General features: G+C 44.3%; 1 protein-coding gene and 1 long non-coding RNA gene across 2 annotated transcripts; one reads left to right on the top strand and one right to left on the bottom strand.

The window, feature by feature from the left end:
- Positions 1-104: 104 nt before the first annotated feature.
- LOC145203887 (uncharacterized) lies at positions 105-22,782 on the top strand. The gene is made up of 3 exons (XR_013853412.1): positions 105-1,254; positions 21,592-21,666; positions 21,864-22,782. It is a non-coding gene; the product is annotated as an uncharacterized LOC145203887 (long non-coding RNA).
- LOC145227842 (A disintegrin and metalloproteinase with thrombospondin motifs 4-like) lies at positions 4,837-16,920 on the bottom strand. Its single transcript, XM_080092768.1, has 13 exons — positions 16,070-16,920; positions 15,725-16,000; positions 15,469-15,652; positions 11,798-11,892; positions 11,525-11,731; positions 10,437-10,570; positions 10,196-10,357; positions 9,788-10,123; positions 9,560-9,699; positions 8,117-8,317; positions 7,848-8,035; positions 7,577-7,767; positions 4,837-6,131 (listed from the first exon to the last, which is right to left on the bottom strand). Exons 1-13 carry the CDS (start codon positions 16,742-16,744, stop codon positions 5,831-5,833), a joined length of 3,090 nt encoding a protein of 1,029 aa, XP_079948894.1. The 5' UTR covers positions 16,745-16,920; the 3' UTR covers positions 4,837-5,830.
- Positions 22,783-23,611: the final 829 nt, after the last annotated feature.

Raw genomic sequence — 23,611 nt, 5'->3', positions numbered from 1 at the left:
AAAAAATAGAGTGATGATAAGGAAGAAGTAAGCTTTTTTACCATCTAGTATAGAGCAATTTATAATTAAAACTTTCATATATGTTGTATTTTGGCTAATATATTACATTAAATTGGATTATTTCATGTTTAGATATACTTTATTAACTATAGAACTTATTGTGCTTTGTTTAAAGTATTGTACACCAGAAAATTTATCTCTCCGTTGCATTGACTGCTACAGCACAGAACTTTATTGAGATTGGGGGACTGTGAAGGTTGATGAAAATTCTGCCCTTATAAGCAAAAGTATAATAATGTATAATGCAGGAAACAAAAAACATAACATGACTAAATTGCGTTGGGGGTCTGCTGACCTATAAAATTTATAAAAGGGGTCCATGACTACAAAAAGGTTGGGAACCACTGTTCTATTTAGCGACATTCATTCAATGGGTTAGTTTTCAAAATTTTGATGGTATCTTGGTATGAATTGGCTTTGTGCTAAAACAACTGAGACACTACACAAGTGAAAACCAAGTCATGTGTCCACAGAGGTTTAAGTTTTGGTGGCTATCAGTTATTGAATATCAGTAATACTTTTGTCGACTCTTATGGCACTGATTTAAAAAAATGAATTGGACAATACAAGATTTAAAAAAAAATGATCTCAACATAACCACAAAAAGCATGATAGGTGGATTTGAATTGAAACAGCAACTTTGTAATGCCTCAAATCATAAATGAAAGTATGATAAACCTTGTAAGGTACTGCTGATTATCACAGTTTTGTACATAAAGAATATGTAACTTTTAATAAAGGGTTTGAAATATTCAACTTTGGACTGATTTTGGCAATTTTATGTACTATCTATTGTTTGCACATTTTGTAAAAACAGCTATAATTTAGGTAGCCAGCTTTTTGTTTGCCACACATTTGAAACAGAAAATCTTTAAAATAAGCACCATACTAATTATTTTTATGTGTGGAAATGGTGTGCAAAACTCAAGAGTCATTAGGAAATGGGTTTTTAAACATTTTTTGTGCACCATTTGAGCAGTGTTTTGTGGTTTTAATGTGAAGAATGTTGTGTTTTTGATGTGATAGTTTCAATCACTGCACAGTTGCTAAGCACCTTTAATTGTTATTTCAACATATCATTGTTTGTAGTGGTCTGGTTGTTGATGTTGTCATTTAAAATGTATGTAGTATATAATGCAACAGAAAATGGGATATTTATCTTTGGAAAAAAGGATGAACTGCATTTATTAAATGGTAAGTCTATGTTTTATTTTTACTAACTTGGTTGTGGCCACGATTTTGTCACTGCAATCGATTGTGAGGCTGTTTCAATCAGTTGTCTGTGCATTTGGCTCATCTGCAAGTATTATGAATTGTAAGATACAGGATTACAATGTTGGCGCTAGATGGCGCTCTAGGACTGCAGCGACTATTATAATGTATTTTAGGACGAGAACTTCACTGATTCCTATACCTTCTATCTACCGGTAAAAGCTTAAACAGTTTAACAAAGCTGGAATTAGCATGAAAATATAAAATAAGAACAAACAACGTTATTTTTTATTTCTTGCATGTTTGTATTGTTTGAACTTTTAAATAGCATTCACTTTCGCGCAAGTCGAAAAACGGGTTTGGGTCTTTCAAATGGTGCTTTTTATGAGAGACTTAGGGTAACTTAACCGTTTGTGTTTATTTGCATTCTCAGCGTTATCATTTTAATTGTTGGTGCGCAACAGCTTTTCTGACTTCATTAATCTTTGTAACATTGCCATGTTGTTATCATTCACGTTTTTTTTAGTTAAGTCAAATTTGATACCTTGCTTTTATGCATTACTCGACTGTATTCACTGTCACCCTGTGAGCCTCCAGCTTTTTGTCAGCAGTCTGTCACACTGTTACAGAAACGATCGCAATAAACCTTCAAAACGACTTCCGCCAATCGTTTTACCAACAGCCCAATCTAGCTCATTTGTGGAGAAACTTCTTCCAGTGACATCTGTTTGCCAGCAGCCTGCTTTGTTTCACATTGAATAGTACGATTTTACGCAACCTTTCAGCGGTTTGAGATTCGACGTGTCGCAAGATTTCGTTTAATTCGGTCCATTTGTTGACGTCACAGTTGATCTGTGACTTGGTGCCGATTGGAACCTCATTGTTTTCTCACGAGTTACTACTGATTGACATCCGCTCGAGAACGTGGTTAACCAGCCGCATTTTTCCTGCTTGGTGACATGATGATGCGCTTATATCATATCTTCGTGTTTATTTTTACTCACTCCTATTGAAAGTCCATTGAAAATTCCTACGATACGTGTTTGATGAACGTGTCAAAATGGCAAGGTTCGATACGTAGATCTATTTCGCTAAAATAATTATTTATTTGGGCAAATACCGGGAATATAGCGTTTGAATGTTTTCCAACTTCCTACCACAATTTTTGCGGATGAAATTTTGCATCCACCAACGTAAACAGTTTGCTTTTGTTCACGGTTTTTACGTTGAAAATTCATTTATTGCGGATCGCACTGTTTGTGCATTATGTAATATATTATACTTTCAACGACCACGAAACAGAGCGGCGCCCTGAAGCGTTACCGCATTAAAGGGTCAGACAATAAGCGCTTTGTGCTGGGCGATCGCCTGCAAATCTGGCCTGGTTTGTTTGTGTACACTCGTAATCTCGCTCATTTAGGCAGACAGCCACAGCCTCATTCATTAGGCACGCGCGCGGTTCGTTGATCGCTATCAAAAAGTCGAGATCTATATAGGCACTGAAAAAGAGTCCTGATCCGGAAAACTCGACGATCATGCACGGGAAAGTTCAAGCGCCTTGACATATCGTACATTCTGCATGGGAGATTTTTTGATTGACAGCACAACATGTGTTCGCGGGCCATTAAATGATCTGCGATTGTTCACGCCAAGACCTAGGAAGTTGTTGACATTTGCAAAAGAATAAACGCGTCTTGAACTTGGCTGGTTATAAAAATGCCTACTATGTATATATATAACTACTTCGGTGAAAAGGCCACTGGCACATCTGTAGTATTCTGTAGTAGATACGGTCTAGGTTGCATAGGGTGCTTTATACAAAATAAAATGTGTCGTTGGGTCGAAATTGTTTTGTGCGTTTTCATTCGTTTTGCCAAATGTTCCTCGAGTAAGTCACATAAAGGCGATTCATTGTTTACCTTATAATTCTTGTTAAACCTCGCCAGTTGTTGGCAACATCAACAATAGCCTCGGTTTGATTTACTTAATCCCGTTTAAGGCACTGGGGTACACCCCAATGGAAATTTTTCCTAATATTCCGCTTGTTTACAAATAATATGTCAGAAACTGTAATTCCCAAACGATGCTTTGTTGACAGTATATTTGTATTAATGATGGAGCAAGTGTACATGCACAACAAATTATGTTTCAGTACCAACTCCTTTACTGGAGATTAACCAATTTCAAAACACTTTACTTGTAATGTAGGGCGCTATAGATTGAACGCTATTTTTAAAATCAGGGATAAATCTTTGTTTCGGCGCAAAGCTCTTTGTCTCACCGTCACCCAAAGCCTCAATTGTTCTCTCCTGCTGGCGCGTTTCATTCAAACCCTGACCCCGAACATTTATTGCCTTCGCCCTGAAGTCCATACGTCATACTTTACAATAGCGCGGGGGTCTCTATTTTTGAGCGGGTCGCGAGAGAGGCCAAGCGCCGTGACGTCACGTAGGCCAGATGGATCTTGCGCAGACAATAATCGACACCACCGTTGACGCAGGACGAAGCGAGAGTCACTAAAAATACACGTTAAATGCATGTACATTTTATTCCTAACTATATGTCATATTCCCCATTACACATTTGACCTTCTTTGGATAGCGCGATCAGTGTTTAAAATTGATTTGTGTTCATGGAATTACCTTCTGGTGGTTATTTCTCAGCGCGTGAAAGGTTAAAGCAATATGGCGAAGAAATAACTTGTTGCGATATTTATTTAATTCACCTTGACTACTAAATTAGAAATGACGGAAAACATGTTGAAACTTTGCATGTTAAGTATTGCATTTTTACACGAATCATTGTTGTACAAACTAAATGATAGGAAACGTTTTAGCGTGTTCATACCAGAGCTTTTTCCCGTAATGAACTAAACAAAAACAGGGATGGAAAAGCGCATTAATAAAATATTTATAATTTTTTTGTTAAAAAGGGCATTCCTTCGTTACGGAATGCGTTTTGTGTGAACATACTGGAACGTGGCACTAAACAATAACATTTTACCGCGCTCATTCAAGTCGCATTAGCCAAGCTTTTACAGCAAACCATTACGAAAATTTGTTGTGCGTCGCTTCGGCGAAAATTTGAGTGCTTGGGGTAGCCTAATGGTTTTGGAGTTGAGGACTTCGCCAGGAACCGTAGTATATAAGCGATGCATAATATCGTAAACGCTGACTTGCTAACACATGATATTTCTGTTTGCTATTGAACCTTTGTGACACGCCATACATTATACTCAAGCTCAGCTGTGACTGTAGATTTGTGTACTGAGTTGTTGACATTAGGGCGAGATTGAAAAGTTCGTGCCCTTGACTTGTTAGCGCGGCTGAAAACACTGGAGTTCCAGTGCTTCGCCCGTGAAACACTCTCACCGGGCGTCGACTATTTGGGCCAACGAAAATATAAACAAACGTTGCTTCTCAAGTAATTAGGCCTGGGGTCTCAAGATAAAGAACTTTTCGCATTTCTGTTGCTCAGCGCTCCGTGCAAAACAAGCTCGCTAATCCTACCCTTACATAACTGGCTCTGGGCTCAACTACTACTTGTATTTTTTCAAGAAAAACGTTTTTGTTTCAACTTTTTATTGGAGTTGTTTTGTATGAAAGTTGTATGAAAATATTTTCTTCGTTATAAATAAAAAAGGGCACAAGTTCACGCATGACAAAGGCAAAACAAAACTAAATAGGCACGAATAGGCGATTTACAGTCCAACAACTGAATAGTATAGTTTCGTAGGACCTAAACATGTATATATTTACTAAAGGATAAGTACATAGGCAATTTTGCCTAATTGGACGCACGACGTTTAAGGGTATGGCGCCGTTAGTAAGAAGACTGTTCGTTTTTGTGTTGAAGAAGTAAACGGCATTTCGAGGTTATATGTAGCACCTTAAGAATGAGGAGCGCGCTAAAAATATAGTACGGTTAAAAACAGTTTTTTAACACACACGAACACACTAGTCTGCTTGCAGCGCTTGTTGGCGCAATTAAAAACATGAAAATCCAGTTGAAATAATGTCCACTTGTCGAAAAATTGTAACGTGTTTGGTTTTGGGTTCGAACGTTTTTTTCTGAATAGACCAAGGGTCTACTGTAGGAATTTGCGTGACGCAAAACAAAAAGTTTGGCTGGAGGCTTTCTACCGTGACAAAAGAATACCGTTTAGGACATGGGCAAGTGGAGAGGAGAATAAAAGAAATTGTACATAAGGAACATGTTCGAAAAAGCATAAATTATGTGGGTTGCAATGAAGGCGTGCACTAGCGTAAAGTCGCGTCGTTAGCACACGAATCTACACGCGAATAAATACGAAACAAATAACAGAAAGAAAAAACAGACACAGTGCTTTAACAGTGCAGGGCAAGTAGACATTTTAACACCGGCCCTCGATAGCCAACTAACTTTCTACAGTGTACGTGGATGTGACATGCACCACACGCATGAGTTCTTTCCCTCCTTCTGATGCCGCTTTCTCCGCTGTTTCTAGCAGCACTGAGCCAATGCTCAACTCATTTTCCTTTACTTAGATATCCTTTCCGGATTGTTCCCTCATTCGTCCTTACGGACACTCTCGCAGCTTGCAGCCGTGGCGCTCGGATGGTCGACGACCGGCATCGCATTTTGAGTTAGCGACCAAACGGCCTGATCTTATCTGACATTTGACAATGCGCATTTTGGTGCCAAGCCCACATGACGCTGAGCAAGGGCCCCATGACCCGGCGTTCCAGAAGGCGTAGTTGTAGCGGTTCACGATAGTTGGCTGGCTGTCTTGAGTCGGAAATCGGCGTCGAGGCTGCACTGTGGGACAAGCTTTGATGAAACAAGGCAAGGTGTCGTAGGGTTTGATGTCTGGGTTGCACCTGGAAATTAAGATAGATACTGGTTAGTTTTTTCATACGTGCAAAGTTCGCAAACCACACATTCAACAAAACTCTGAAAAGGGGCTGTTTGTGGTCGGGCCACCGGTGCGCAAGGAGGGTGTGCTAGTTTTCTTGACGGTACTGCGGTCGCATAATTTTTACGTTCAACTTGATGACTGGTGTGATATCTGAAATATTCACACGCCCGTATGTTTTAAATTGAACGATATGTGTGGGAAAAGTTATCCTCCATTTTTCATCCAAGCGCACTCAGTTGCTGTGTAGTGGTTTGTTTTGCAACGGTAGCGGACGCTGGTTTTAAATGTCAATTACGCACATCTCTTGCGCCTTGCCGCATTCAAAGCCCCAATTAGAAAACCAGACAGTCCCTGGGCGCCACTGGTTACGTATTAACCAGGTATCTAGAGATCGCGAGGCAAAGCAATTGAAATGTCCTGGTGAAGCCGATGTTATTTTGTAACTGTCAACAGTGACATAAATATGACGAGTAAATCAAATAACGACCTTCGAAAACTTCCGGCCGGATTGCCACCAAGACCGCATTGCTGTTATTATTACGCGACCGGAGGTTGATTTAACCACAAACAGATCAGTCGACGTTTCTCTGGCCTTAAGTCGCTAAGCGCATGTCGGGCCGCTTTAGATCAACCGCGAATTGATGCTTGGTGTGGGAGCGCAAAACATGTCACCCTGGCCAATAACATGCGGTGAGAACATGGTTCGAACTATCGCCTACCCTTGCTGGCATTGTTGGTGAGGCTCTGGGAGTCAAACATTTCACAAAACCCATTGTCGATTAAGTTACTTCTTTTTCATGTTTTTTGCGTCTCGACTTTACAGCCGCGTTACCGCGCACGTTCTTTTATTGTAGCGAGCTGAAGCAATTAAGTCACCGGTATTAGGGGGCGACTCATCTGTTCATCACCAACTGTGTCTTTCTACTTGTTCGTAAACAGCTTCAATCGACCTGCGCGTGGCGCGTGAGAGGGTTGTAACCACAATGCACAACAAGAAAACGATATCTTTTCAGCCTCCCATTCCCACACATCGGTTGCTAAGCGAGCACAATGATACACTTGAAACTAATGACCTTGGGGCAACGCAATTGAGGCAAAAACTTAATCGCAGGTTCTCGCAGAAAGTGAAGTGGTGACCCGAAGCGTGTTTTTGTGATACTCCTGACACGTTGGATATAACACTGCGGGCCATGTTTAAGCGAAGTGCACGCGCCATTTAAACTCGTTAGTGGTTTTAATTTCCGAAACTTTTTGAACGACAAGGGCTAATACGCATTTAATGGTGTTCAAATGTATCGTTTTTCCTTTCATCCCACTTTGTTTATAAGGTATCTGTCTTGTAAAATTAAGCGGAAACAAAACCAGTCTATAATTTTGGTCAGTTTCAAAAATATAGTTTAAACTTACCCAGTTGTGACGCGTTTTCCGATTTTGCAGGAAACAATTCTTGTTTTCCAACCAGATCCGCACTGTTGTTTGCCTTGGGATCGGCATTTCTTCCATCGGCCAGCAACCCATCTAGGTTGGTGTTTGCGTGAAGCCTTGGTAGTTTTGACTTTGTGTGAAACGGTCGATCGTTGCAATACCGTGGGCTTGACCTGAACGAAAAAACTTAAAGTTTAAATTGAGTCAAATGTTTTATCGAAGTAAATACACATCCTATTTCAATATCACGTACCCCTGTTCGTCTGGCTGCTGCACGGCGCGGAACCGAGATGTAATATCGGTATCTGATGCTTGGCGGTGCGATATCTGATCCACGAATACCAAGGCTAAGTACTTGAAGCTTGATGGCCTCCTTCAAGGGCATAGTGGTGTGAATGCGCTCAGTCACTTTGCTTACGCCGCTGTATTGAATGACTGATCCTGTATAATAACAAAACATGCATGTTTAAGACCATTTTCACGAAAAAGCTGTTTACTGTACAACTTGTTAACAATTCTTACCGTTAACTTCAATGTCCTTGGCAATGGTGATCAACGTAAGCGCTCCATTGAGGATGTATTCTCCTCTGCTGTTTTGTAGGGCAAGGTAGTTGCCATCGTAGATGTTCTTACGATAACCTTTCTGCGTGATCTTGATGTTGGCGGCGCCGACAGGCAGTGTGATGACGTCATTGTACCCGGGGCTGCGTCGGTTGTATTTACCTGGAAAGCAAATGAAGCGTAAAGCGCTTGTATGAAAATATAGGGTGAGTCCGGTAACAATTTGCCTAACACGTTAAATTACGCCCCGAAATGTCACGAACGGGTTTGGCTTCTAATTCCTTGTTCACTACATCACATGAAGAATGATGCGATACAAAACTATGCGAAGAAGGAGGTAACTAAAAGAGCTAACGGCTGAAGTGCCGATCTTCGTCGGTTATACGACAGGCGCCACCCAGAAAGCGCTGTTTATCCCATGAGCAAACTGTGGTCAGCTCGCAATTCTGCTACGGGTCAGTGTAGAGGTTAAGGCGGGTTTCAGTGACCCGTCCTCGCCATTTTGACCGTTCTAATTACGCGACCGAGGTTTGAATGCTAAATCCGTTCAGGTTGCCTTGCCTTCGTTGTAACTACTTGTTTTCCGGTTTGTAATGCGCCGTTGTGACAACTCAGATTTGGCGAGTTTATGAGAACCCACTGCGCGATCTATATATAACTCGCCCCGCGGTATGTGGATAAACATGAGGTGGAAAAATTGATGTCTACGCCAATCGGGGTCAAGCGTGACTTTCATGTGTAAACAAAATGCGGTTTGTGGGTGTTGTCTTGCTGCAGCCAAAACCCAACCCGGTCTCGACTGTTGATTATCATTGGGCGCATTCGGGAAACCAACTGCGCCATTGGTTGGCCACCAAGGTGAAATGGATTACTTAGCGTTGCTGCTTTCACGGACTGTCAATTGCTCATAGACATCGCTATTCCAAATGCGGCCTGTCACTTGACGTTGCCAAACTGCGGCAAATCCTTAGGCCGTTTGTCACTCCGTTTAGCGAGACGGTGACATATCTGGCTTTCTCAACGCTCGCCTGTCTTTTGTTGTCAAAACAGCGGCTTTGTTGAATAGTACACACGATTGCTGACTGCCATGGGGTCTGAAGTCGGCATTCGTATCACTTTAGTAACCGTTTTAGGGTGCTTTAATTTCTGCACGAGCATTGCTAAGGTCGTTCCGGATCGTGCGTACGTTTTTTTTTCGGCGCAGAGCGAAAGAAATGCCACAAACGCGACGGAGTTAGCGGTTGCCTCGTCCCGTCCCCTTATTCGGTCAGATAGACGGCAGCGGCGTGCGGCCCCACTTCAGCTACACACGCGGCAACAGGACACCCACAGCCTCAACGCAAGATATCGTCGTGGGAGAAATCGGTCGCATCAGAAGTGATATCAATTTTATAGGACACTTACCTCGAACGCGTTTGCAGGTCGACTTGTCGCCGTTGCACACGCCGCACTTGTTGAATTTGGCTTTAGAGTTGAGCACACCGTCGCAGCCTGCAGGCATGCACTGGCCGTGAACGCACACGTCCGCCGTATCGGGACCGCATCTGTGAACAGAGAGGCACAAAGTCACGGCTATGCAAACAGACAACACCTTCCCACCCTGCGCAAAACAAACTTGAGCAGTGCTCTTACCTCGTGCCGTCGACCACGCGGTCGGCCAAAGTGATGTAGGCACCAGTTTGCACTGACTGGCAGATTAGCTTGCAACGGTCTCGTTGGTGAACATCCACGTATTTTGGTATCCATGAGTAGTTGTTGCGTGGTCCCAGCAATGGAATATGTTGTCCGTTGTAGGAAGCGCATTGTTCACTGCGGAAATCGCCTGGTTCCTTGCCATTCACCTTCGGGCACTTGCGGTTATTACAACTGTTGAAACGAAGTCGGTCGCCCATGCAGTATTGGCCTCCGTGCTGGGGACTGGGATTGTTGCATTGTCTGCTTGACATCTGGATGCCACCACTGCACGTCCTAATCAACCAGGTGAAATTAAAAATCAAAATCTTCACTAGCTTGTGATATGCTTAAGATGCGAATGCTTACCTTGAGCATGTTCCATATGAGCTCCATGAGCCCCACTGACCGTCGATAGGTTGCATTGGAGCCGTTTTGTGTAGGCACTGTCCTTGCAAACAGTGTCTTCCTGGCGCACAGGGCGTCCCATCTGCACGCGGATAATTCCTTGTGTGGCATTTGTTTGTTCGCCTGTAGTTACAATCATAGTACAGGTTAGAAAAATGTCACGTTTGCGTAAGCTGGTCCAAAACTGACAACAGCTACTTACGTTCCGCTGGGCAGTTGACACCATAGGCGCCCACATTCGTTCATGTACGGACATGCCACTGCTCCTTCGCCAAACGCCATTTCGCACTGTGCATTGACGTCGTACATCTGTCCAGGCAACTCGCGTGGGTAGACCTGCGGGCAAACAGAGATCGGCTCGTTAACCTTATGGAAATGTGAAAAAAACTTTAGATTTGTCCCAAAGTGCCAGTGTAACGCTGGTTGATTCGCACGCGTCTATGTCGTAACAAAGCGAAAAGGCGGCGCGTTGGATTTTGGGTCGATCATTAACCTGCTTTTTAAATTACTACTCGTTGCTTAAGATTGGTCAAACATGCAGTAAAAGCCTCTGGTACCATTTTTGTGTCGCTAACTTTGTCCCACTTTTCAATGTGCGTCACAAAATGTGAAAGGTTAGAACTGTAGCAGCCTTATCTTCTTGTGTACCCGCGTTGGCATAACCATGCCTGTTGAAGGCATAACTATGGTAACCCAGGCAGACAGTGCGTCTCGTTGCGACAAAACAATTGCCGGTTAAGCCTCCAATCGCGCTCCGTTCATGGGAATTAAAAGCGATGCGATAATTACGCTCACCAAAATCGGCGACGACTTCCTCTGAATTAAACCGCACGGAACAAGTCATGCGTTGTGCGGATGTGCCTCGCAATTAGCCTTGGTCGTAATACACAGAAAGGTTATCGCGAAGAGGTTACCGCAAGACAATAGCTCCTATTGTGCGGGTGTTTTTCATGCGATCCGGAAACGATCCTGATTGGCCAATCGCATCTTTGGCATCAGAGTTAATCTTAGTCAAATCACACTGATGTATTATGCAGCAGCGAACCCGATAGCCATCAATCACGCTCAAGGAGGGTTTATTTTTCACACTTCCCAAACTGTTGTGGCAACTGACTGGTTTGGCCCCGATAAGCGAATCACAAACATGTTGTGACGTCAATCACTTTTTCCCTATCTCTTTTCGTTGAAAGTTGCGGTGTGGCGCGAAGCCCTATCCAGTTCAGTCATCGTGATCTTGCACGGCTCATTGCAAACCCTAATCGCCTATCATCTATGACCCTGTATATGTACCTTAGGTTGGGATGGTCTATCCAACAAACAATTGCCTCGGCCTTCCTGCAGGTAATCCAGGACTGCTTGACGAGAGCACAAGCTCCAGGGCTGATCACGATCGACACGGTCCATCGTTGCGCTCATCACGTGTGTTTTGGGGTCAATATCAAAGTTTGCTTGACACAAACCGTTGTCGTCGTGCATCATGTTTAACACGTGTCCGACCTAAGATAGTTAATAAGTTAGATGCTAATTCAATGCTGTCAGATGCTCGTTTGATATGAATATTACCTCATGTGCAACGGTGTAGGCTGCTGACAAGCCATCGTCTTCGACTATAGCGCAGCTGTGAAGCCCCGAACACATAGTACCGACCTCTGCCATACCTGAAATGCAAATAGCGGATAACCGTTAAAGATGTGGGCATTACAACCCTAGAAATGTTTGGGATACAATTGCTTTCTCGGTGTTTAACTACCAACGGTTTAGGCGGCACACCCGACTGTTTCTGCGGCAGCATTATCGCATTGCGCGCATTATTGTACCACACGGCAGCACAAAGAAGCGATTGTTCTTCGCCAAGTCTGCGAGTTAAAAGAGAAACACTTGTCGCAGCCGTTGAGGCCTCGGTTTGAGCCCCAACTCCTCAAGCCCAACCGTATAATTTGGTTCAAGTTTTTAGTGGCTGGCCGAAAGCCCTACTTATGATATGCTTGCAAGTTTAAATTTGATCACCCCTCGTGGGTAAAAATAGCATTTTGGTTCCACTCTGATTCGTTTACCAGGGTTTTGCGGTGAACTAAGCTTGCCGAGGTTCGATTACTTGGCTTGTAATCCGTTTGGCATTGGAAGATGTCAGTTCTGTTTGTGTAGTCAGTTTCATTAGCTAGGATCGCGCCTTTGTTTCATGATTTTTAGTTACTTTCTTGTTAAACTTAAGGAATTACTGCGGGAATGTGGTTAAGTTACGAGCGAAGTTATCACTTTTTGCGGTCGGTTGCGCATTTCTTTGGCTTTTGGATAAGCGCCTTGGGGCACACCGCACGTAATGTTTGTACCTAAACGAGCTTTTAAGGCTCGTTTGCTGTGCACTTAATCCCATCTGAACACGCATGGGCGCCTGATGTTAGAATTTTCTGTTTTTCACCAACGGGTAAAAAACTTGATTCATCGCTGTAAGGTTGAACCCGCAAGAACGATGATGTCATGGGGCTAAAAATCGCGCCCTGGGTCATTTTTCGACGCCGGACATAGAAATGATCGCTTCGATTCACGTCGTGAAGCATGTGACGTTTCCTTCGCCGGTAATGGTTGAGCTGGGGGTTCCACACTACACAGACCGCCGCACTTCCGTACCCACTCAGTCGAATTGCCGTTTTGTAACATGTAACTTTACCTACGGTACCATTTTATTTCCTTGTACCCGGTTCAGGTAAACACTTATATTATGACGTAGCGCCACCAGCAATTACTGCAGTGTTTTGCCTGAAACACGGCGTCGCATGAATCATCTAGCAGACGAAATTGAGACTTGTTTTTGCGAGGTTAACGACCCCTGTTGACTTCATTCTCTATTTTTAATGGGTTAACATCATCGAGAGAGCTTTTGCGTTAACAATCAGTTTGACGTAAACCGCTTTCGTGCAAGTCAAGATGGATTAGATCAAACAACCAATTGAAATCTCAACTACTGCTTTACTGTAGCAGTTAATTGTAACTCTTGAGGTTCACCCATTCATTTCACGAAGACGCAGCGGTGGTGTTAATTGGCACTTCGCAACATATGGTACATCGCAAACGTTTCCTGTCAATGACCTTTGTCGACAGCATGCTGATAAAAATAGGACTGAAATCATCTTTTGAGGTCCTGAGGATGTGCCTATTTATTTGCCAGCGCTCTAAGCGCATGGCTCAGTTTGCGATAAGTGTGCCCGATAAGACCCCGGCGAGCTATTTTGGGCGCTGCAAGTGCCGTCGATTTGAAGGTCCGATGTCGCTACGACGCTAATTAGCTTTTGAACCAGGGACCGAATCTTAAAGCGACTTTAAACACACTAAGCCCAGCTGTGATGTCATCGACCACATACGACACGCGCGTAAACTTCCGACGGCGCAATCGCATCACTGACGAGTGAAGGGCACTTGCCCCACCTAACCCATTACTAACTAGGACTATTGACCTACATCAAAGACGTTACGCAGGGTTGTCGCTTATAGGGCCACGCTCTTAATCTGTGGTGTGTTTTGGCCCGGTGCGTCCGCTTGTGCTTGATCTCAGGAAAGAGTCCAGCGACAAGGAGGAGACGCATCTTTTATGGCCCTTCCTGTAAAGTTGCGGATTTTCCTCGTCGTTGCGCATCAAATACGAGTGCGATTAACCGGCATCGAAGCGTAAGAGCAGTTATCAAGGACGTTGGTAGCTTTAATCGGTCGCAGGTCGGAAATAGTACCTCGGGCCATTGAGTTGCGTGTGCCAGCGCCTAATCCTGACAGCTGCAACAAATCGTTGTCTTCCTTACGCGACCACCTGGTCACTACGTAAACACTACATAGACAAGAGTATCCCTAGCTGTTTTACATCAAAAGTGGTCGACACAAAATAAGCACCTTGGCAACGGCGTGTTGTAACGTCATGAGAAACCAGAAAGCAAATATTATCCAAGTCGAAAACGCACAAAAGTAACATTACGTAAAAGAACCTGGAATGAAGACAAACACTGGACGGCAAAGCGTTTTGACGCCAAGGTGCTTATTTGAAGGTCGCGCTATATCAACCAGAAAAGCTGTCGCATATCATCGCGCACTAATATCGAGTTATCAACACCAAGGCGCCGTTTACCACGGGTCGAAAATCCCGCGCAATAGAAGGTTACGGCGAAACCGTTTGTTCAAAGGCTACATTCGGCAGTGTCTTAACGTGGCCTTCGCGACCTTCAAAGGGCCTAGTTGGTTGCAAATTGACGCTCGCTGCCTTTCAAGTGTTGGCGCCCCGTTTTGCTTTCGACTTTGTGGCAATCAGGCATGTTTTAACCGCGAAAGGGGGCTGAGTTTGATTGACTTAGCCGAGGCGCTGACATTTTGCCGAACGTCCTCTGCTTACGATGCATGCAGAAACCTCGGAAGGAACGGGGCGTGATTCATCGTTTAGCAAGACTTATTTAGATGCAACACTAACCGCCTGGTCCCGGGGGTGCATCAACGCGCCGCGCAAGAGTGCAACTGAGCAAAGCAAAGACAGGTCGCGGACCCGGGTCCTGAAGAATGGACCCTATTGTTTGCAGAGATTAAACGAACCGCGTTACGCCGTACCCAACAAGCCCGGATTGAACATTGGGGTAGAAGTTGGGTCACAACAATTATGCCAAAACTCCAGATAGTTACAAGCTAACTGTGCGTTACAAGAGATGCTTACAACGGCCTAAAGAATTTGGGGCTACCCAAACTGAACCATTTAGGGTAGAGTTCGCTGCTGGCGGTCGCCTGTCAAGCGTTTATCAAGTCATAACAGCCTCTATGACGTCAAGTAACTTGTTCCTGTCAGTAAAACCCGCGTCGGGGGACGATTGGAATTCACGCGCAAAGAAAACAAGAATTAGCTTGCCTGTTAGTTAGTGGTTAACAGGAGAAATGTGGCGCATAATCGCTGTAGCCCAGTGATTCACTATTATTTTGTGCAAGCCGTGGGCATTGAGTATCTAAAGCCTTTGATCATTTACCGTAAAAGCAGCACTAAACCGGTAAAGTTTGGCAAACCCTAGCAGGATACGTGGGGCGTTTGCGGTGCGCGTTCGTTTGCACAGGGCTAAGGAGTTGATTGGCCAAGCGTGCAGAAGGCTTACACGGGCAGTGTTCCACTTTCAACAAGTCGCAAAGGCACCGCGACCGGATTGTTTAAGTAAACAACAAAGTTCGGGCAGACGCTATACCTAACAAGGCGACATAACCTTGTCGTGTATGCTCACCTAGCGTGTCGCATGAGTCTCCACACAGGTTCTTGCGCGTCAGCAAGATGGCCAAGTCTGCGTGATCGGGATGGCTGTCATCGGGAGTGTTGTGTCGCTTTTGCCATGTGCAGAATTGACGAAGGGTGGCAGCAGCGTTGGTGCTGACATCCGGACCTTCGCGCTCATCTTCTACGACCATAATCTGTCCACATACACAATGTTCAAGTACAAAATGTATTACCTTATCGTTCGCGTGAGGCAGTTTGAAACTTACCTTTACAACGCTAAGGGCGATGGCGCTGCCCAAGCTGGGGTGTGAAAAAACACGGTTTGCCACCATCATGATGCTGAGAATATAATGTTCCAGGTCATCTCCGTGCTCTCGCGCCATAGTTGCATCGGCAACCACCAGGGTTTCGATGTAGTGCTGGCGGGATTCAAAGACATCGCGCTTCCGTCGCGACTTTTCCTCTCCCATTGAGTTTTCGAAGTCAATGATGTTTTGCTCAGGAGATTCTCTGCTGACCGATCGCTTTACTTGTTTCACAACCTACAATGTTCAAACATTTGTTAAGCCTTGTTTAATTGCAACAAACATTACAAGATTTCTTTAACCCACCGTGTTAACAACCTCTTCCATTGGACTGTGGAGGAATGTCTCCTGGTACTGGGGCTGATGCTTTGAGTCTTTTACACCGCATTGAGCTCCATGTTTGTGTTCACGAGACAAGCTTCGCCTTTCGATAGTATGAGGCTTCAGGTCTTCAGTGCTTGTGGCTTCCGCGGACCTGACCGTGTACTGGTATTCGCCAGTGGTAATCGATCCGGTAAGGGAGTCACAAATGCTCATAACGGCTTGGGAACCGGGCTTGCCGAGTACCGTACCCTTGTAGAAGCATTTACGTAGTTGGGGCTGCGAAGAATGATCCAAGGATCGCGGGGACGATGTGTTCTTCCACGCGTATGTGGTGGTGAATGTTGGGGCAACGAGAATGTCGTCGGGAACGAGACGCACCATGAGGTCCTCCCCAAACGCGTGGATCTTGTACGTTGGGTTGCTGAATTCTTTTGACAGATCCTCTTCCGACACAACTGATCTTCTTGCGCGGAAATGCGTGTTTGCGATTTGCAAAAGGTCTTCTTGCATGCGCACCGGGGTGACGATCTCAACATCAACGGCATTACGCTTTTCCCTGTTAGCTTTGACGTCAACACGAAGCGGTTTGACGGCTAGCGTCGTGGCCGCACATAGGATAATAATACAGGTCGTACAAATTGAGGATAAAGTGCACATGATGAAAAGAATTTGTAGGAATAAATAAGTAGTTAAAAGAAAGTTGACTTTACTGTTCGCACATCAACGTTGGCGAGTCTTCTTCACGGGTCATCAATTTTTGTCCAATCTCATTCAACAGTGATGCAATTTCGCTAGTAATATTTGCTATGAAGGCTATATTGTCGTTTTTAAGCCTGTGAATAACAATATACAGTTATATGATGGACAATGGTACAGGTTCGGCACGCATTTGCCAATGACATAAGACACAGTGACGCATTTCGCTTTTTGTACCATTGTTCCGTCTGTTGCTGAGAAAATAAAGCGAACTATTTTCATCCACAAGATAAACTCGCTGGCGCGTGAGGGCACGATTTAATCAAGGGATCCACATGAAAAGCGTCTTAAACCAATCAAAATATTGTACGGTTTTGGCTCAAAGGCCAAGTCCATTCATAGCTTCAAAGCGTCAAAATAAAGTTTACACTAAGCCACTTAAGGCGAGCGACGACAGTGGCGGCAAATTCTGTCGCTCGTAAATAAAGCTGGGTGTTTTAAGGACCGGACGAAGGCAGGCAATAATTGTTCCTGTCGCCCGCCAGACGTCTTCGTATGAGTTGTTGTTTCGGAAAGAAAAGGAAACTTAATCGTTGAAATTAACAATGCGTAATGGCAACAAACCTAATCGGCCGTGTGTGGACTTCTCGTTGCGCGTCCGATTTCGCCTGGTAAACTTGTTTGGTTAATAGCCTGACGCCGGCTCTCGTGACGACTTTATACCCGCTATTTTGAACACAATGACCCCTTGGAGACTCCTCGTCGCCCTGACTGGATGCTCGCTACCTCCGGCTAAATCTTCCGAGCACATTTGTTGCTAATTCATATTGTGGCCAGTTTCTGACATTCGAACCTAAATTACTTTGTGATAATAACTGACGTTGAGACGATGATTAAACTTTCGGCTAAATTGTGACCATCACAGCTTTGGCTAAGTAATCGTGGTTTCCGCTTCGCCCACCCGCCCTGTTTGGCGCAAACAGATTACTGAAACAGCGACTTGTAAAGGGCGCGATTACAAAACAAGCTTCTTTCAGCACAGCGCCACCTGATACCCTACACATTGCCGTGGTCCAATTGATTAATGGTGAGATCCGATAGGACTGCGTATTGTGTCGCGCCGAGACGAAAGTTAACTATCGATTTCAAAGCGTCTGCCGCGTTTGGCAAACTTTTACTGTGTACACCAGCCGGGTGATAAAGCCTGGCACTTATGCGCAGCTGGCAATTTACGCCAAATTTCACTTGGTCAATCATTTCCACGAAAACTTCGCATCACAGACAATTTCTGGTCCCCAAGAGTTTGTTTGTTGCAGTCACAGACCGCTGGTCCATAGCGTTCCTGCGGCGTCAGGAGCACTTTCGTGTTTTGACTCTCACCCGGCGCACAGGGTGGCATGGGACGGGAACAAAACACACACAAACTGAGCGTAAAGTGCGCGCCCTTGCAAACTACCGTCAACACGACGAACATGCCTCTGGCGGCAGAACTCAACACCCTCCAGTCGCCCCCGGTAGGCCTCTGGAGCCTGTGACGTCACGGTTACACAAAACTTTCGTCGTGTACAATTTGGAACCCGATATTGGTACATCATCGCTGCGCTGTTTTATGTAATTAATTTTGACACCTGTGAATTCGAGCTATGTATTCGCAACGAGCCATTACGGCACAAGACAATGCAGTGTCGAGCTGTTTGCGCGATGGCGTGTTGCTTCCGTAACGCAATCCGCGGCCTTCGACAAAGGCATCGGGGCGGATGACTCAATGCGAGAATATCGCAAAGTTGCCGTGTCCAATTAATTTCGTGAGACAAAAAAGCGATACCGTCGGCGTCTGAGAACAGCACAGTCGGGACAATGTCGCCTATAACACGAAGTAAAATCATTACCCTGGACAATGACGTATTGTTTTCGTTTCCGGGCGGCCACCATTGCTTCAGCTCGCGGGGGCTGTTTATCCAAACACAAGCAAACACGCGAGGATAAATTAATTTACGATGCCAGTGAGTCAGAAGGCTACCTTTGCACTGAGGCGCGCTGCAACGAAAACATCTTCTAGATTTGCAACGCTTATCTATCTCGCGGGCAGCTTATGATCGCGATTATTTGTATCTCGCGGAAGCGGCGCCTCGATCAGTAAATCCGGTCGCAGAACGAACTGGCTTGCGTGAGCCGTTGTTTGGTACACAAACACGAGAGATTCAGCGACAAAACGCGCTGCGATCTCTTAGACGCCCTTGGCGTTGAGGCGCCGGACGCTAAAATCGAGATGCGACTTTTGATAGCGCCCTCCCACCTGAAGCGGCGACTTTTCAACAAACGTTCTTCAGTTTTCTTGTTATGCAGAGCCGCTGGAATGGCCGTTTTTGCGCACTGAATCTTTGCGTCCCTGCGCGTGTGTGCGAACTTGACTGTGCGTTTAATAAACAGTAAACATTACCTCATACACGTCACCCAGCGTGTGCTGGATTTAAATAAACGCGCCTGCCTTTTTGATAAGAAAGTTGTGTAATAAGCAGCGAAGCGGATTGAAGCCGACCGCACCGTTCAGCCTGCCTTGTTGCCGCGACCCATTTGTGGCAGATAAAACAGGCTGGCCATGACCCGCGACTTTTTGTGCTCGGTCGAGCGCCGCTATACTTAGCCCTTACGTAATGCGCCTGTGAGGTTTTTGGCTGCGACCTGTATTTTTTCTCGAGCGCGCCGGCTAATTTCCGCAGCGACTTTTACGCGTGGCAGTCTTCGATTGTTGTTGCTTACTTTCGCTGCGGCCGGCGTAAATAAACATACCGCGGTGGCCTGGACGCTCTGCACTGAAACGACAAACGCGGTAACATGAAAGCGCCACGATCCACCCCAACGTTGGCCCCAAAACGCTGTTTCATCGCACGAGTTTTTACTACTGCAAACAATCGCCACCGCAGCAATCATAGACGCAGTGACTGGGCACTCGCCGATATCAACATTAGGGCATATGTCAATCATATTTACCGATACGACTCACCGAACTTCGTAGCTTTTAGCGCACCGACACGATGTTCAGGAGTTCCAGCGTTGTGCAAACACTACTGTCGGCTTTCGATGCGACCGTCAAACCCTGCACGACCGCCCGCGGCACGACAAGCCTTGTCGGCACATTTCCTTAACCCCTAAACGACTCCGGCTTCTATTTCTGAAATGTTTTCTGAACTCACTATTTCCGACAATAGACAAATTTCACACCGTTTTTTACGGCCCTTTGCATCTAAAAGCTTTGACCGCGTCACCATTCTGCGCTGCATCTTTCATCGCTCGGGGCTGAAAACGCCGCGTTCCGAATTCGAATCATGGCGTAGAGACATAACATCCAGTTGATATTTGAAGTAGAAAAGTCACGTAAACGTCTGTTGCTCAAACAAAACCGTAATAACGCAAGAGTGCGGTAACCACACGTTTCAAAGTAACTTTCAAATGTACTCCAAACCTTAAACCCTGTTAAAGGTACAAGGGTATAACACCGTGAACTACACATATTCAACAATTGCCGAGTTTGACATTAGCAACTCCAAGCTAAATCCAAAGAGCAACCAATGACTGTCACTGAGGTTCACCGGCATTCTGGCTCAGCTCAACTGAAGTAAGCCTATTTGTATGAGGTCTGTCGAAGCAACGCACTAATGCTTTTTTTCTTTCCCGTTGGACGACCTGAAAAAGGGACGATTGAATCGTCTGGCTCGCGAATTCTGTACGTCCTTCTGTAATTTCTGTACGTCCGAATTTTTTCGCTTTTATATTTCGATTGAAAAAAATTAACGGTGATGAGGTAATGTGTGTAGTTTTTTCATGCAGCCACTTTTTATTCGGTAAATATTAAATTCATTTCTGTGTAAGTGTTCCACATTCAAGTTTAAAACCTAAAATGGATCACCTTTGTAGACTGGTTTATTTTTGACTGATAGGTTGTCGAAAAATTGCAAAAATATTTACGCTAACAGTTTTCGATGTATAGGTGTATATTGAGTTGAGTTAAGTTTGTTTTGTTTCTATGCCTTTCCAATGTCGACATGGTATTTAGCTAGACTGCTGGACGAAAACCTTGAACCTTTTATGCAGAATTTTTGGTCGTCAAACTGTGGCTTTGCCCAAGCACTTTAGAACGTGTGGATTTGCTTTCCACAGAACTCATATACTGATCATATTAACCGCAATAGTTTCGTGTGCATCACCAAAGCACGCACGACCCGTCGCAATTAGCTGATCAAAGGCGTTTAATCCCACTCAATGATATAGATGTCTCTCCCTTTTGACATTTGGCTTGCTGGACGCAATTAGGAATTATACGATAATCCCTTGACACAATACGCATTTACTGGATTCCAATCACATCTTAGCTGCGAATTTCCTGTATGTCAAGGGCGTTAATGTTTAACGCTATTAAGTTTTACAATTGACCCCCCAGGGTCTTGCGGCTTTGTCCCCTTTTCTTTTATTACGGAAGAGTCAAATTTGCAGCTTACACAAATCGTAACTCAATTCCGCGAAATGTTTGAACAATATGACGCAGACGTTGTGGGTTTGGATTAAACTTGTGCGATGCAAGCGACCCCAGTTCGCTATTACAACTTCTAGGTCATTCCCTTATCTTACTTAGACGTATGGTTTTGTATTCATATCGTACATAAACCGAGCATTTTACCTATTTTTGAGCCGTGCTTGCTTATTTATCCCGAACTTGTTCTACTTCCGACTAATTGTACTGTTGGTATGTGTGCGGTACAGATTTTTATTACTTCCAGTACAATATATTCACGCTTTTTTTTGTTTTTCAGACCTGATGACCCTCATTGGACCCGTCTGCAATGCACGGCCGAAGCCTGTCCGCAGCCACCGCTGTCTCTAAACAGGTGAACTTTAAGGTAGTGTTTATTGCTCGTAATGACGATAGTTTCGCAGAGGGGTTTGTTTGAATCAATGACGCTCAGTGGTTTAGTGGTTATCAGTACATAGTAGTTGTTTGCGCAATGTATGAGGTCATAAGTCGAAAATCACGTTCAACACTGCTTGCTGTAGTGGTATATACTAGACCGACCGTATGCTTTAGGTGTTGACAGGGTCTTTGGAATAACATAGCAGCATTTGCAACGCGTATCTCCATAAACAATTCCAGCGACTGAGCGTTGACAAAGTGAAGGCAACGACCTCTGCAAATCTAATTATGCGCACAGAATGATACAACCAGGAAGAGTTCCTATTCCTAAAGTGGCCTCTTCGCATGCTTTATCGCCATTCCCCGTTGCAGCTTTGTTAGGAATGTAACATTCTGGGAATTGCAAAAGGACAAAATGTTTTCTTCGCCCGCATTTCTCCACAGACTGTTGCGGGTGATTTACTGTCCCTAAAAGCATTGGTAGACCAACGGGCGTTTTCACAAACACAAGTTGGTATCACGCATTGTATGGAACGAGAAGGAGAAAGTAAAAAGTCGCAAGGACTTTTGAGTTGTTCCAGAGCCTTAATTGATAAACAGTGTTGCTATGTTTTGGTGCTCACTATCACTGCAACCCGCAACTATTCTTGGGAGTAAATTGTTTCTTGTCGAACTCATGTCGTGAGGTTTGGTGCATGGCGGCAAACGAAAAAATAGCGCTGCTATCTTGCCATCTTTCGCGTGCGTTACGGATTACCACGGCGACAGCTCCAGGTTCAGATACCGTGATTGACCTCCTGGCCTAGGAAAAAACACATTAACGACCTTTGTGGTTTTTGACTCGTTCGTTTCCTGTTGTTGAAGATGGTTACGTTTATCAATAGATCATCAAAACAGCGGTTAACTTTAATTACCGGCGTTCATATGAATTTGCTCTCGTTGACTTCCGGCATATTAAGTACTTTTAAATTTTCTGCAAGTTTAGTCAAAGGTAAGACCTTTTTGTGGCCTTGTTTCGAATTTTAAATGAGAAAAAACGTCGAAAAATATCCAACCTCAATGCTCTATCTATAACTATTTTCATACGGTATTTAGCACACAATAATAAAGTTGTTATTAGTAGTTTATACTTACTCAGCTAAGCACACTTATCTTTCTGAGCTAAACATATTTTATAACTAATACCCTTAGGCCTTAGTACGTAATTTAACATCCTCGTTTTTTGAGAGCACACGATGATTATCTAAATCAGGGGTTCTTAACCTGGGGTGCACGCACCCCCAAGGGGTGCCAGAACTGTTCCTAGGGGGTGCGGGGGTGCTGAATCATTAAGGTTGGTTAGGTCAATTCTATTTAAGCAATTACAGAAGGGGGAGCGAAAATTGGTTAGTGATTTGTAAGGGGGTGCGAAAATTGGTTGGTGATTTGAAAGGGGTGCAGCAAGGAAAAAAGGTTAAGAACCACTGATCTAAATAGTAAGATGCAAATATTTACCACATGTTTCCGTTGTGTAGTTAGGGCCTACTACTGTATTATTACGCATGCAAATTTTTGGTTTCATCCATCATGTTCAGGCTTTCTTCCGTTCTCTTTGTTTGTCATTGGAGCGAAGTAATTAAAATCCGGAGGAATACATCAAAGAGAATCAATATAATTAGTCAGTCTTTTTAGTTTATGAATTGGGCAAACGATACAAAGGTCTGTCATGCATTGTAATAATAGCAAGTACACCTTGCTGTATTTGTTGGATGTTCTTTTTGTGTTTAGTCTGTCAATGTAATTGGCAGGACGTAAATAGTTGTGTTTTTTGGCCTTAGCGGTAAAGCAGGTTCCGCCCATGATGTATATCAGCTTTCATGCTTTTTAGACATTCAAAAGCAGTGACTTTTATGGTTGGAAAATTTGCTAAACACATCTTTACG

Source organism: Phallusia mammillata, chromosome 1 (genome assembly GCF_965637545.1).
Source record: "Phallusia mammillata chromosome 1, kaPhaMamm4.hap1.1, whole genome shotgun sequence".
Lineage (NCBI taxonomy): Eukaryota > Metazoa > Chordata > Ascidiacea > Phlebobranchia > Ascidiidae > Phallusia > Phallusia mammillata.
Note: the sequence above shows the minus strand (reverse complement) of the source record. Positions and strands in the feature narration are given on the sequence as shown.

Bases quoted from the DNA above. Each gene is read 5' to 3' on its own strand.
- LOC145227842 (XM_080092768.1), bottom strand. From the start codon at position 16,744: ATGTGCACTTTATCCTCAATTTGTACGACCTGTATTATTATCCTATGT. The intron at 9,700-9,787 runs GTAAGAGCACTG...CTCTGTTCACAG, and splicing joins CGCGTGGTCGACGGCACGAG to ATGCGGTCCCGATACGGCGG. The intron at 7,768-7,847 runs GTACGTGATATT...TTTTTCGTTCAG, and splicing joins CAGCAGCCAGACGAACAGGG to GTCAAGCCCACGGTATTGCA.